This window comes from Rousettus aegyptiacus, unplaced genomic scaffold, assembly GCF_014176215.1.
Source record: "Rousettus aegyptiacus isolate mRouAeg1 unplaced genomic scaffold, mRouAeg1.p scaffold_m13_p_5, whole genome shotgun sequence".
NCBI classification, from domain to species: domain Eukaryota; kingdom Metazoa; phylum Chordata; class Mammalia; order Chiroptera; family Pteropodidae; genus Rousettus; species Rousettus aegyptiacus.
In genome coordinates this window covers 116757198-116769577 of record NW_023416308.1, presented here as the reverse complement: position 1 = coordinate 116769577, position 12380 = coordinate 116757198, and the positions used below count along the sequence as shown (strand labels likewise).

General features: G+C 57.5%; 2 protein-coding genes across 4 annotated transcripts; one reads left to right on the top strand and one right to left on the bottom strand.

The window, feature by feature from the left end:
- Window positions 1-125: 125 nt before the first annotated feature.
- MUS81 (MUS81 structure-specific endonuclease subunit) lies at window positions 126-5721 on the bottom strand. Of its 3 annotated transcripts, none has more exons than XM_036221883.1 (16): window positions 5285-5721; window positions 5068-5197; window positions 4743-4828; window positions 4121-4219; window positions 3935-4003; window positions 3692-3777; window positions 3009-3149; window positions 2726-2821; window positions 2521-2642; window positions 2336-2433; window positions 1656-1772; window positions 1467-1562; window positions 1163-1291; window positions 987-1090; window positions 387-470; window positions 126-309 (listed from the first exon to the last, which is right to left on the bottom strand). In XM_036221883.1, exons 1-16 carry the CDS (start codon window positions 5417-5419, stop codon window positions 273-275), a joined length of 1629 nt encoding a protein of 542 aa, XP_036077776.1. In that variant the 5' UTR covers window positions 5420-5721; the 3' UTR covers window positions 126-272. The 3 variants fall into 3 exon arrangements, with proteins under 3 accessions (XP_036077776.1, XP_015974975.2, XP_015974976.2); XM_016119489.2 differs by having other exon boundaries at window positions 126-292; window positions 5285-5720; XM_016119490.2 differs by having other exon boundaries at window positions 126-292; window positions 4743-4825; window positions 5285-5719.
- Window positions 5722-7575: 1854 nt separating this feature from the next.
- On the top strand, window positions 7576-11343 carry CFL1 (cofilin 1). Its single transcript, XM_016119451.2, has 4 exons — window positions 7576-7914; window positions 9802-10109; window positions 10395-10471; window positions 10691-11343. Exons 1-4 carry the CDS (start codon window positions 7591-7593, stop codon window positions 10801-10803), a joined length of 822 nt encoding a protein of 273 aa, XP_015974937.2. The 5' UTR covers window positions 7576-7590; the 3' UTR covers window positions 10804-11343.
- Window positions 11344-12380: the final 1037 nt, after the last annotated feature.

The window sequence follows — 12380 nt, the reverse complement described above, 5'->3', positions numbered from 1 at the left end:
GTGCTCTGCCTGGGAACCCCAGGGTCCTCAGTTTAAAAACCGCTGGGCTCAGTGGGCTTCCCAGTTCCTGCCTGGATATTTTACAAAGCCCTGGGGCCTGGTATTTCCTCCATGACACATGAAGCTGCAAACATTTAGATTTTTATTATAGCCCATAAGATTCTGGTTAAAAAAAGGCTAGTTAGTGTGGGAAGGTGAGAGTTGGGGTCTGTTTTGTGACACGGTTCAAGTCAGGGGGCTGTAGCTGCAGTAGAGCTGGGACAAGGTCCTGCTCAGAGCGGGCCCCAGGTTCCTGCATGGAAAGAAAGGCTAATGAGAGTCAGGTCCCGGGTGACTGCAACTTCGGGCCCAGCCACCCCCTCTCGCAAGGCCGTCTCGTGCCTCACCTCTGCAGTCGCCCACACTTGACAGTGCTCAGCAGCATCTCCTGTTCCTTGGGGGTGGCACAGGCGTCATAGGCGGCCAGCAGGCTGGGGGTGGAGGGGGATGTTTGAGTTTTAAGGCTTGACAATGGCTGACTGCTGGCCCATCTGAGCAACTTGGGCCGAAGTCATGGGAGACAGGCAGGAAGCGGTCAGCAGGGGTTAAAGGAGTCAGGGCCACTGCCGCACTGTCCGAGGCTGGCAGTCGAGGCCCTGCTCCATCCCGCTTGTCCTCCCTCTGTGCTCCTGCAACTATTCTCCAAGTTCCTGGCCTAGTCTTCACGGCCCAAGCCCCTCCTCCAGGATGCCTTCTCCGCTGCACCAGGTGGAGTGTCTCCCTCTCTCCTGCGGGCTCCTCCAACACCTGAGATACTACTTGGTCCTGACTGGCACTGTCTCCTTTACTACCCAACCTCCATGGACTCCCCAGGGTGCAGCTGAGTCTGTCCACCTCCTGGTCTACACGGCCTTCACAGAACCAGACCCAGACCAAGCACTGGTTGAGCTGAATTCCACGCAGGGAAGGCAGGTGCGGTGGACCCGAGAGGCTGTGTGGAGGCCCACCTGGCAGGGGTGCTGTACCGATCCACCAGGGCTGCTGCCTTCTCCCCACTCACTCCTCGCACCTGCATCAGCTGCCGGGCGAAGACCTCCCTCACGGACTGGGCCTGGGGTCAGGGCGGACTGTGTCAGGGGCAGTCTGCGGCCAGACCGTGGGAGGAGCTGGGCAAAGGCACTACCTTGTTCTTGATGGCTCCAGCGTTGAAGTCACTGAAGGTGAGGAGTGAGCAGAGAGGGTTTGGGGAGGGCCCAGCCCCCGATTCAGGGTCCCCTGGGGTTCCCCAGGGGCGACTGCATAGCGTGTGGCCCTAAGGAGAGAGGGAACTGAGGCCAGGCCAGAGCTGTAGGGAAAACCCCGCAGCCAGTCCTTGCCCAATCCTAGGCCTCAGTGGGTCAGCCTGAGAAATAGGGGTCTCACTCACCTTGACCAGGGAAGGCAGGGCCCAGATAAGGGACCAATGCCAGACAGGCACACCTGCTCACCTGGTAGAGTCTCTCCAGGCCCCGTGTCAAGAGGGCCAGGTAGGCAGCTGACTCCTTAATATCTGCTGTACGCTTCACAAAGAAGCCATCAATGACCTGGCAAAGAGAACCCAACAGAGAGAGGTGGCTCCTAGCCTGAGCCACAGACCATGGGGTCCCTGCCAGCCCAGCCCTGCCCTCCCAGCTCACCTGAGTGTTGGTGACGGCCTGCAGTAGCGTGCTCTCCGGAAGGCTGAGGTTGTGCACTGAGCCATGCTCCTCCACCAGGTACACTCTGCGCCCCAGGCCGCAGCGCTTCAGCCGGAACTGGGGGGCAGACAGGGATGCAGACAGTCAGGCCTGGATGCCCTTGTGCCGGGCTGTCCATCATGTCACACATTGTCATGGGACCCGGGTCCCACCAATTCACCTCCTTGTCCTCCCTAGTCTCCACCTCAGAGTGGCCTCTGCACCTTTGTTCGTGCTGTTACTCTTGCATGAAAAGCCCATTCTCCATCTTTGAACGATGCCCATTCTTTAAGCCTCCTTTGGCCTGTTGTGGCCTATGGGGTCAGCCTCATAGCCAGGACCAAGATACAGCTATTGTGGTGCCACTCCTGGAGCTTCGGGCTTTTTTATCATCAGACTGAAGGGACTGGGCACCCAGTGGTCTTTAACATGCTCCACAGCCCAGACAGGCACCCTGCACACCTGCTGTACCTCTGGAGAGGCCCCAGGTCTGATCTCGGGGCTGCCCGGGAGCAGCTGTCATGGGGCGTGGCTGGAGTTGTGGGAGCTCTGCCTTGAAGCCACCCAGAAGTGCCCCTGGATTCCTCCTGACCCCCAGAGCAGGCAGCAAGCAGGGGGTGTGGTGAGGCCAGTAAAGGAACCTTTTGCTCCCGGAAGCGGCCGTCAATGATGCTGCTGCACAGGTCGTCCAGCCGCTTGCGCTCCACGATGTGGTCCAGGACTAGTTCCCCAGGTCTCGCTGCCAAGAGGCCAAGAAAGATCCTGTTGGCTCACGTCCCCCACCCCCCCTGCTCTGCCTCACACCCACCTGTCCATGCCCCCTTACCCGGGTCTCTGGGCCTGGTCTCCTGTGCCACCCACACGAAGTCCCCGACATGCAGCTTGCGCACCGTGTGGGCCACGTGCAGCCGTTGCAGCTGGCGGATCAGCTCTGGTCTGTGCCCTGCCCTGGAATCGCAAAGTGAAAGGCAGAGGTCACGGCAGGCCAGTGCTGCCCCGGCGTCTCCCTCACTTCCGCCCACCTCACTCACCCCTTGGTCTCGCCTACGTCCACACACAACAGCACCCTGTACTCTCCAGGCCTCAGCTCCAGCAGCTGCTGCTGGACACTGCCTTCGCTGGCGCCACTAGAGGGAGGGGGGGTTGGTGTGTGTGAGGCCGGAACCCCACGGCCAGGGCTGTCTCCCTCCAAACCCAGTGGAAGTGGGGCAGCCACAGCTCAGCTGCAGGTGATGGAGATAGGGGTGGGGCACTGGCCTCACTCCTGCTCCCCTTTTCTCTGCATCCCCCCTTCTTCCATCCCCCGCTCCTCACAGCTCAGCTGAAACCAATCCTGGCACTTCTGGCTGCGCTGCAGAGGGCTCCTCTGGCCTGATGCCCACGTTCAGTGAGCTCAGGGCCTCCGACTTCGCCAGCTTCTGGGCCAGGTCCAGACCCTCCGAGGTCAATGAGTACCTGGCAGGCAGAGGAAACGAACACAAATTTCCCTTCTTCACTCATACCTGGCAGGCTCCCCTGCCTGCCCCAGCTAGGCTGGCCTCACCACCCCCTCGGGGAGCCTGCACAAGTAAGTCCAGTGGCTTCCACTGTCGCCTCCCTGGGGCTATGTTCCTGCTCCTCAGATCAGTGTCTGCTGGATCTGCCCAGGACCATTTCTCAGGTCTGCAAAACGTCTCAGACAAACTCTCCTCTCTCCTGACTTTATTATGCTGTTGCCTCGCCCCCGGCTGCCTTTCCTGCATCTCTAGCCTGCAAATTCTAAGATGTGTCAAATACCACATCCTCAGCAAAGCCCTTCTGCTCCTCCAATAATCTGTGGCACTTCCCCACCCTCCACTGCTCAGTCGCAGACATTCTTGGTACTCCAACAGTGTGGGTTCCTGAGGGCAAGGCCTCCCTTCCCCAAACTCAACAGCATGAGGCCTGGGAATTGCTAGGTGACTATGGACCCCACTCAAAATATCATGTATGCTCCCACTCCCTGCAGTCGGCCCCACCTGGCTGGCTGGTGTGTCTTGAGAACCAGGTTCCTGTGGAGGAGGGAGCGGAGGGCTGGCCAGCTTCGAGCATTTCCAGGGGCCACCTGTCCATAGGGAGAAGACTCATAGCCCCTGGTGCTACTATGTATCCAATTCCCTGGACCCCACACCACAGCTTGGTCCCAAGAAGAGCAGCCTCTCTTGGGCTCAAGGTCAGAGCCAGAGCCACGCGGCCCCGTCCTTCCCCACCTCAGGGCTCACCCCAGGAGCCTTCTGGGCACACCTCTGCAGCAGCTCCTCCTTGGTTAGGAAGTTGTGGCCACCAGGATTCTGTAACCAAGGCAGAAATGTAACCAAGGTAGGTGCAGTGCCTGGACCAGTCTCCTCCAGGAGCCACGTGCCCCACTGCCTCAGTTCCCCTGACTCCGGGAGTAGCAAGGCACTCACCAGATGTTCTCTATAGAGCAGGAGCAGTATGGCCCGGGCTCCGGAGTGCCGAGCTGGCCAGAAGCTGCCAGAGACTCCTGCCTTAGGCTGGGCCAGAACCTGAAAGGTACAAAGGGGCTTTGAAAACAAAAGCCAGCCAGCCAGCCGGCCATTGCACACTCAATCCACGACAGGGCTGAGGTTCAGGTTCTATCTCAACAGGCTGCATGGCCCTGGACAAGTCACGAAGCTGCCTCTTATTTCCACAGCTGTAAAATAGGACAGATCATGGGATGACCTGCAAAGCTGGGATGAGAAGGTGGAGAATTGTGGAGTGGTGTATAATCTCCCTGGTCCAGCCTCAGTTCTGCCACCCCACTGCAGGACTCAGCAACAGCAACCCCCACAATTGACTAGGGTTTGCCCCCTAAATAGCTTGATTATGAATTCTCTCAATGGACAATTATCAATCCAGAGACCCATCTTCAAGTGTGAAAACGAAGTATCATTAGAAGTCATTTGCCCAAGGCAAGGTATCACTGGTGGGGAGACCTGGACCCAGGCCTGCAAAGTCCCTCAAGCCAGAAAAATCTTACTCCTGGTGCTCTCGCTTTCCCTGCCACCCCCCTTTCCCCCTCCTCACTGGCTTGGAAGAGTCCTGGACTTCAGCAGGTGACCTTTCCGGGGCTTGATTCTTGGCTCCAGATGAACCAGGGGCATGGTCGCCTGCTGGAGCAGAAGAGAGTCAACCCTGGACCCTACCGAATCCAGCAGTTGGGAAGGTCTGGCACGCTGCCAGCTCGGGTGTTAAGTGAGAACGGGGAGGTTCCGAGAGCTGGCCACTAGCTCGAGGTCAAACAGTAACTTGGACAGGAGTAGGGCGCTTGAAGAGAAGGTACCCCAGGTGGTTATAAAGGCTGCACTGCGGAAGGTTCAGTGGACCACGGAGCGCTGCCCCCAGTGCTCACCGCTGGATGATTCGTGCTGCTGCAGCCGCTGATCCAGCATCCGGCAGAGCCCGTCTCCGAAGTGCCGTAGAATCTTAGCTTCTTTGCCGCTGCGCAGGGGCAGTGGGTAACGCCGGAGGGAGCGCAGCGCCTGGTGGGGGCAGGGAATATCCTATCGGGTCAGGGGGGTCCTCTGGCTCAGCCACCATCTATCCCCATCAGGACTGATGAGACCCACCTTTTGAAACACGAACTGCGTGCGGCGCCCCCTGCTGGCTGCCTCGTCCCGCCACTCGGTCAGCCACCGTACGAAGAGCGGGTTGGGGCAAACCGGCAGCGGGCGTTTCCGGCCCAGGCGGACCGGCGCCGCCATAGGCCCCAGGACTGGTCCTTTGGCGCCTCACGCCGGCGGTGCTCAGACGCCGCCAGTTCTAGAGACAGGATTCGAACACCTGGCTCTGGCGGGTGAGGGCGGGACCTCTTAAATCACGTGGTCCCACGAGGGGCACTAACTAGAGGATAGCCTCCTTCTGCCCTCTCCGCCCCTGCACTTCTCTCAGTGGTTGTTGCGGAGGGCAGTCTCGAAGACTTTCGCCCCTTCGCCCCTCCCGGCCAGGACTAGCCTTTTGGAAGCGCCCATCGCAGACTCCCCCGAGCCTTGACCCGCCCCTTCCGTGCATCCTAGATTCTAGAGGACATTTGTGCCAGCGAAAGGCGGACTGCGCCCTCATGTGGCTGGGAGGGCTGGCTGGGGCGGTGCTTAACTAAGTAACCTGAGGCTGTCACTTTCAGCTTCGCCCAGCAAAGGAGGCTGGAGAGTGATTCGCTTTTGTGAAGAGCCCGAAAGGTCGGGGGTGGGAGACAAACGGGTGCAGGTATATTTGCAGGAGAGATATTTAGGACGGGGTACAGGGGATGAGGACACGAAGATAACGCAGAAGGAGCTGAAGGACCCTAAATGGCGACCCCTACGAGCTGGCGGAGGGGGGGACGACGCAGGGCAGTGGGGGGGAGGTGTGAAGTCGGGGATGTGCAGAGAAGACCAAAACTAGTAAGACCGGCGGAGGGGGACAGAGAACAAGTAGAAGGGGGACAAATAGGAGGTGCTGGACATCCTGGCAGGTTGGGGGCTGGCTGAGATGGGCACGTGGTTGGATTCGGGTGAGCAGGCTGGGGTAAGAAGCCTGGACAAGGGGGAGAGAACACTAAACCGTTTTACTCATTGGAAGTGGGGACGCTCGGGGAGGTTTGAAATGTAATCTGCGAAGAGGTCCTAGGTTGAGGGTCACGCATGGAGGAGTTGGGCACAAGAGGCTCGCCTGGGAATTGGAGGAGCACCAGCAGCCATACCGGAAGTCGCAATGTGTTGGTCGAGGACCTTCGAGGAGCTCCAGGCCCGCCCCTTCAGACTCCGCCCAGCCACGACCCAGCCCCTCCAGCCTACTCTGTTCTCCCGCCTCCTGTCTGACGCTGCCTTATAAGGAGCCTCCAGCTAGTGTTAGTGTTGGTCCCGCCCACTCTAGTGTCTTGTCCTAATAAGGACAACTAGGGCATCCCGCGGCCAGGGGCGGGAGGGAGTGCGTCTCCAGGGTAACTACGATATTCCCCTCCCCCTCCTCGTTGCTCCTGGAAACTTCAAGGCTCGAAGGTGGGGCCAGTTTCCTCTTCTGTTAGGGTCGCTAGCGGGAGGCGTGGGGTTCGAGCTGTCGCCTTCACCTGGGGCTGCCCGTAGCTTGCTCGGTGGGCGAGCAGTGCGGCGAAATGTCCCTGACTACAACCCCCAGTATGCTTTGCGAAGTACTCCACTCCCGGGTATCGCTCCCGGGTCTTGAAGACTGGCTCTTCAATTACACCTTTTATTCCGCTTATAGAATCAATAGCTCTAGTTCCTTGTTTGGGACCCTAGTCTCCTCTTCCTTCACAGTGAGGCCATAGTCATTGTTTGAGGCCAACGAAAGCTTCCGAAGTCCCCCCAACCCAGTTTCTTTTTGTGAAGCTAGCCTCAATTTTTGCGGGTATTAACCATATGCCTGGTTATAAACTCGAGAGATTCAAGTCCGATTTAAACATATTTCCTCTTTTCATTGTCTAGTAAAACGCACATAATCTTTTGACTTCACAAACCCCTGCACGTCTCTATTGCCTCGTGAATTTGCCATTTGAAAAGACAAACCGTTTTTAAAGATTTCCTTATAGCCTTTCCTTTATGTTTTTCTCTTATTTTATTGAAATTGAATATGACCTTTTCTCAAGAGACTAGAGTAGCTTTGTACATGGTGGGTGCTCGGTAAATAATTACTGAAGGCGCCTTATACATGGAATTTTCCTTGCTCAAGGACTGGGTAATTGCTTCAATGCAGAAAAGCAAAATACTAATTCACTCAAAACCTTCAGACCAAGGCATCTAGAAAGTGTCAAGACGGATCTTAAGGAAACCGTTTCACAACCGCGTGAAGGGACCCGAAGTAGAGGCTATTTTTCGGGTCATATTACTGAGCGCAGGGGCCTTTCCCAGCACAAAGCGTTTCCTGGGAAATTCGGCCAATGGGCGCGCTCTGCGTGCCATATGCCCGCCTCTCTCGGTGGTCTCGGACTACATTTCCCGGTATGCAATGTGGCGCCGGGAGGACAGCTGACGAAAAAGACTGTTACCCGGCGAGCGCCGAAGACGGCGCAAAGCCTTTGGACTTCATTTCCCATCCGCCAGCAGTGGGAGCGCCGGAAGCCCGCCCCGCCCCTCATTGTGCGGCTCATACTAAACGGAAGGGGCCGGGAGAGGCCGCGTTCAGTCGGATCCCGGCAGCAGCTGCAGCGGCTCTCCTCTTCTCTGGCTCTCTTTGCTCTCTCCTTTTTGCTTCCGGAAACATGGTGAGCGCCGGCCACAGTGCCTGAACGGAGGCAGCTGCGAGTCGGATGTCTGTGCGCGCGGGAGGGAACAGGGGAGCTACATCCGCATCCCCTCCCCCAGCGCCCGGGGCGCGATGAGGGTCTCGTGCTGAGGGGCGGGAGGCGCCGGCACGCGCGTGCGCGCCCGCGGGTGCCTGGGAGGGCCAGCTCGGAAGTCGCACGCGCGCCCCCTGATCTCTCTCCCCCTCCCCCACTCCGCTGGTGCGCCCGCGCGGACACCGGCTGTGGGGGAGGGGGTCCGTGGCGCGCGCGCGCGCGCTCCTCGCCGAGCTGTCGGTGGCGCGCGCCGCAGCGGGCGAAGTGAGTCGGTTCACGAGAGCGCGCGCTCGACGGGAGCACGCGGCATCCGAACTGGGCCCGGGGGCGGCGAAGGAAAAGCGCGCGAGCGGTCTCGGCGCGCGCGCGCCCCACCCAAGGGCTGTTCCTGTCTCTTCGTCACCCTCCCTCGGCAGACTGGTCTGTCTCGAGAGCAGGTGGCAGGGATGCCTGCACCCGGCAGGGGCGGGGGCGGCGCGCTAGTGGGGCATGCCTGGGCGTCTGGGGTTAGGGGCTTGCACCGCGCAACAAGGAGCGGATCCCTCAGAGGCCACGGCCCTGCCCCGGAACGAGCGAGCCCACAAAGCGATCTGAGTTCTCCGCCTTGTACACCGGGCAAAGGCAGGGACGGTGCTGTCGGCCGGCGCGTGCGCACACGGTCAGGCCTGGCCGCTGGGCCCGAAGCCCTGGACAAGCGGGGCCGTCGGCTTTCCCGGATGGGGCCTGAGGGAGGAGCCGAGTTTAGGGAAGTGACCGAGGCGGGCACCGCCCGGAAATCACCCCGCCCCCTGGATTCGGCCCGAGGGCTGCGAGAGCCGAAAGTTGTATAACTTGCCCGGGCTTCGGCCTGCAGCCGAGGTGGCTGCTGTACCGGCCATTAATTGCAGTTCTTCAGGGTTGAGGCCCTGGAGATGCTGCTGCCCCCGGTTAAGGGTTTTTCTTGGGGAGGGGGCTGAGCCTGGCGGAGCTCTTCTCCGCGTATTCCGGAAGCGGCTGAGTCACGTGGCCGGTTTCCTCTGCAGTTCCGGGAGGGGGGGGCGCGGCAGCTTTCACTGGACGGTCGCTGACTTTTGGATTAGGGTGTCCCCCAGTATGATCCAGAATAGAAGTTTAAAGAGTTCTCAAGGTCCCTGGGCACTTGAGTGTGGCCTGTTTCAACGACTCTTGCGGGCCTACATTTTTTCCAGAGGACCATGTTAACTGAAGGGTTGTAATTCTTGCTTTGGTTAAGGAAGAAAAACTTCAGAGAAGATAGTTTGTGTGATATCTGCATTGAGCAGTTCCGTTGAACTTGCTAGAGCTGTTGAGCATCTTTGGTGTCCCCTTTAGCATTGTGGCTTCCTGGTTCTGTTTGTATAAGGTGACTATGTCCTGGGGGTCTTGGGTTCACTTTGTCTCTTAGGTTCTGAGTCAATAGTTTTATTGAAAAGCTGAGATTGAGTACAGTGAGTAGGAAACAGGTCAGTTGCCTGTGAATTCTAATTCTGGGGTCACAGCTCAGCCAATGTTCCCCTTATAGTTGTAAATTTTTGGCCTGTAAGATGTTGGAGTGGGGAGGAACGATGCCGAATTAGGTGATTAGAGGTCTCACTTCTATGGCTGCCATTTTGGGGTTGTGCCTCATCTAGTTTTTTGAAAGTGGCTGAGTGAGAAAATAGGGACATTGTTTTGGAGAAGGGGATAAACAACCTTTTGGGGTTGGGGACTATAGTATGTTGGCATCCAGATGGATCTTCCAAGGAAGCAGAGGGACTTCAGGGGGAGTCCCAGAAACCATTTGCTTATGAGATGTATGTGTGGCTTGTCCCTCAGGCCTCCGGTGTGGCTGTCTCTGATGGAGTCATCAAAGTGTTCAATGACATGAAGGTGCGCAAGTCGTCGACACCAGAAGAGGTGAAGAAGCGCAAGAAGGCCGTGCTCTTCTGCCTGAGCGAGGACAAGAAGAACATCATTCTGGAGGAGGGCAAGGAGATCCTGGTGGGTGACGTGGGCCAGACCGTGGATGACCCGTACGCCACCTTTGTGAAGATGCTTCCGGACAAGGACTGCCGCTATGCCCTCTATGATGCAACCTATGAGACCAAGGAGAGCAAGAAGGAGGACCTGGTGTTTATCTTCTGGTGAGCTCCTCGTGCAGGCACCTGTTCGTTGTCACCTGTCCTAGTTCTGCCACACCCCCACCTCCCCTGTCTTAGGATGGGAACCCAGGCTCCTGATTAACCTTTGGTCTTTGTGGTCTTTGTTTCAGGGTGTGGGGAGAGTGTTGTAACAAAATATTTGTCAGTGAGGAACTTGATAAAAGCTCGAGTGCTAGGAGCCAGCCCAAGTGGTGTAGTCATCAATTGCTTGAGGGCACTGGCTAGACTCGGAGGGGACTTTGCAGTAAGTTCTCTGTTTCCCTCCAGGGCCCCTGAGTCTGCACCCCTTAAGAGCAAAATGATCTATGCCAGCTCCAAGGACGCCATCAAGAAGAAGCTGACGGGTAAGGGGCAGCATTGGTAATGCCACATTCTGCTCAGGCCTTGGTTGTAGGGCGGGGTGACTGACACCGCAGAGGAGGTTCCTCCTCCTCCCCTTCCCTGCTTCTTTGGAAGGTAACCGTGTTCCTTCCATCTGTTCTGATTGGCTCCCTTCCAGCCATAAACTACCCCCCACCACCTCAACGCTTCCTGCTTACAGATGCTCCCTTTTTCCCCCACAGGGATCAAGCATGAATTACAAGCAAACTGCTACGAGGAGGTCAAGGACCGCTGCACTCTGGCAGAGAAGCTGGGGGGCAGTGCTGTCATCTCCCTGGAGGGCAAGCCTTTGTGAGCCCCCTCCAGCCCCCTGCGTGGAGCATCTGGCAGCCCCAGACCTGCCTGTGGGGGTTGCAGGCTGCCCCCTTCCTGCCAGACCGGAGGGGCTGGGGGGTCCCAGCAGGGGGAGGGCAGTCCCTTCGCCCAGTTGCCAAACAGCCCCCCACCCCCTGGACCTCCCTCCTTTCTCCACCCCTGACGGTTCTGGCCTTCCCAAACTGCTTTTGATCTTCTGATTCCTCTTGGGTTGAAGCAGACCAAGTTCCCCCCAGGCACCCCAGTTTGGGGGGGGCCTGTATTTTTTTTAACGACATCCCACCTCCCCACCTATCCCTTCCCTTTCCCATGCTGCCAACTTCTAACCGCGATAGTGACTCTGTGCTTGTCTGTTTAGTTCTGTGTATAAATGGAATGTTGTGGAGATGACCCCTCCCCATGCTGCCTAGTTCCCTTCCCCTTTTCCACCTGGTCACGGCCACTCACGGGAACAGGACGAGTAAGGAATGACCTTCAATTAAAAAAGAAAAAAAGACAATAAAAAAGCTCACTAATAGGATATTTGTTTCAGGGTTGAGGTTCAGGGGAGCTTGTGGGGGAAGTAGGTTGGGAAAATAACCCTCTCTTTTCTGTACTTTCATCTGGCCTCAGTGACTGGCTCAGCCCCTCTCTTGACAGCATGCATACCCTCCAAGTGGTACCCTGGCTGTTTAAGAGGTAGCCGAACCCTGGGATGTGACTACAGGGTGCCCCTTGAGCAAAAGGACCTTTGTGGCTGAACTGCTTTCTTCTATAGCCTTGACGCTAGGGGCAGTGGGGCCCCTTCTCCAATTCCCTGCTCAGTTGTGCCTAGATGTGGGCTATGAGATTATAAGTCACAGGTTGCCTCTTGAGTTTGGTCCTTTCTCCACTTTCCTCCCTGAATGACTGACTCATTTGTGAGGGCTGGGTCCAGAGGCTGCTGTGAGTCAGTAGCCCGGTTGAGTCTTTGGCCTTTGCAGATGTGAAAGGACTGTAGGGTGTGGCCAGACGGGTGGAGCCCAGGACTTCAGACCCAGGTGTCTTGGGCCCCACCTTTCTGTGTTTAACCAAGAGGGTGTTGGCCAGAGCCTTAAGCCTTTGCCAGCTTTGGTGCAGGCTTTCTCTAGCCCGTACTTGGGCTTTAACCTGCCCAGTGAGTGAAGGTTTGCTAGAAGTCTTGCCCTAGGGATGATAATACAGGATTCGTACCTCCCTTTCAATCAACTGAAAAGCCTAGGGTTAGAGCTGGTTCCTTAGTTCCTTGGAGCTTGCCAGTACCTGGCAGGGAGAGGTAGTTCCATTTTACTGCTTAGAAAATGGGTGTAGAAGATTCGTGATTTAGTTTCATGTGCAGTCCATGCCAAGGTTTATGCGGGTGGTGACACACTTTGAAGATGGCTCTCGGGTTCCAAGGACTGGGTTTTGCCACTTTCCTATGGAGAGTCACCTGGCACTCCGGAAGATGGCTGACCCGAGGATGCTGTAGTGCAGCGGTCCCCAACCCTTTTTGGCACCAGGAACCAGTGCTCCTGTGAGAATCTAATACCTGATCTGAGGCGGAGCTGAAGCGATGCT

What these genes read in the sequence shown, in the direction of transcription:
- CFL1 (XM_016119451.2), top strand. Translation starts at nt 7,591, where the DNA reads ATGGGCGCGCTCTGCGTGCCATATGCCCGCCTCTCTCGGTGGTCTCGG. An exon ending in TTTTTGCTTCCGGAAACATG is followed by an intron (nt 7,915 to 9,801) that starts GTGAGCGCCGGC and finishes CTTGTCCCTCAG; the next exon opens with GCCTCCGGTGTGGCTGTCTC. An exon ending in CATCAAGAAGAAGCTGACGG is followed by an intron (nt 10,472 to 10,690) that starts GTAAGGGGCAGC and finishes TTTCCCCCACAG; the next exon opens with GGATCAAGCATGAATTACAA.
- MUS81 (XM_016119489.2), bottom strand. Translation starts at nt 5,419, where the DNA reads ATGGCGGCGCCGGTCCGCCTGGGCCGGAAACGCCCGCTGCCGGTTTGC. An exon ending in GCAGCACGAATCATCCAGCG is followed by an intron (nt 4,829 to 5,067) that starts GTGAGCACTGGG and finishes CTTCTGCTCCAG; the next exon opens with CAGGCGACCATGCCCCTGGT. An exon ending in GGATTGGTTTCAGCTGAGCT is followed by an intron (nt 2,822 to 3,008) that starts GTGAGGAGCGGG and finishes CCCTCCCTCTAG; the next exon opens with TGGCGCCAGCGAAGGCAGTG.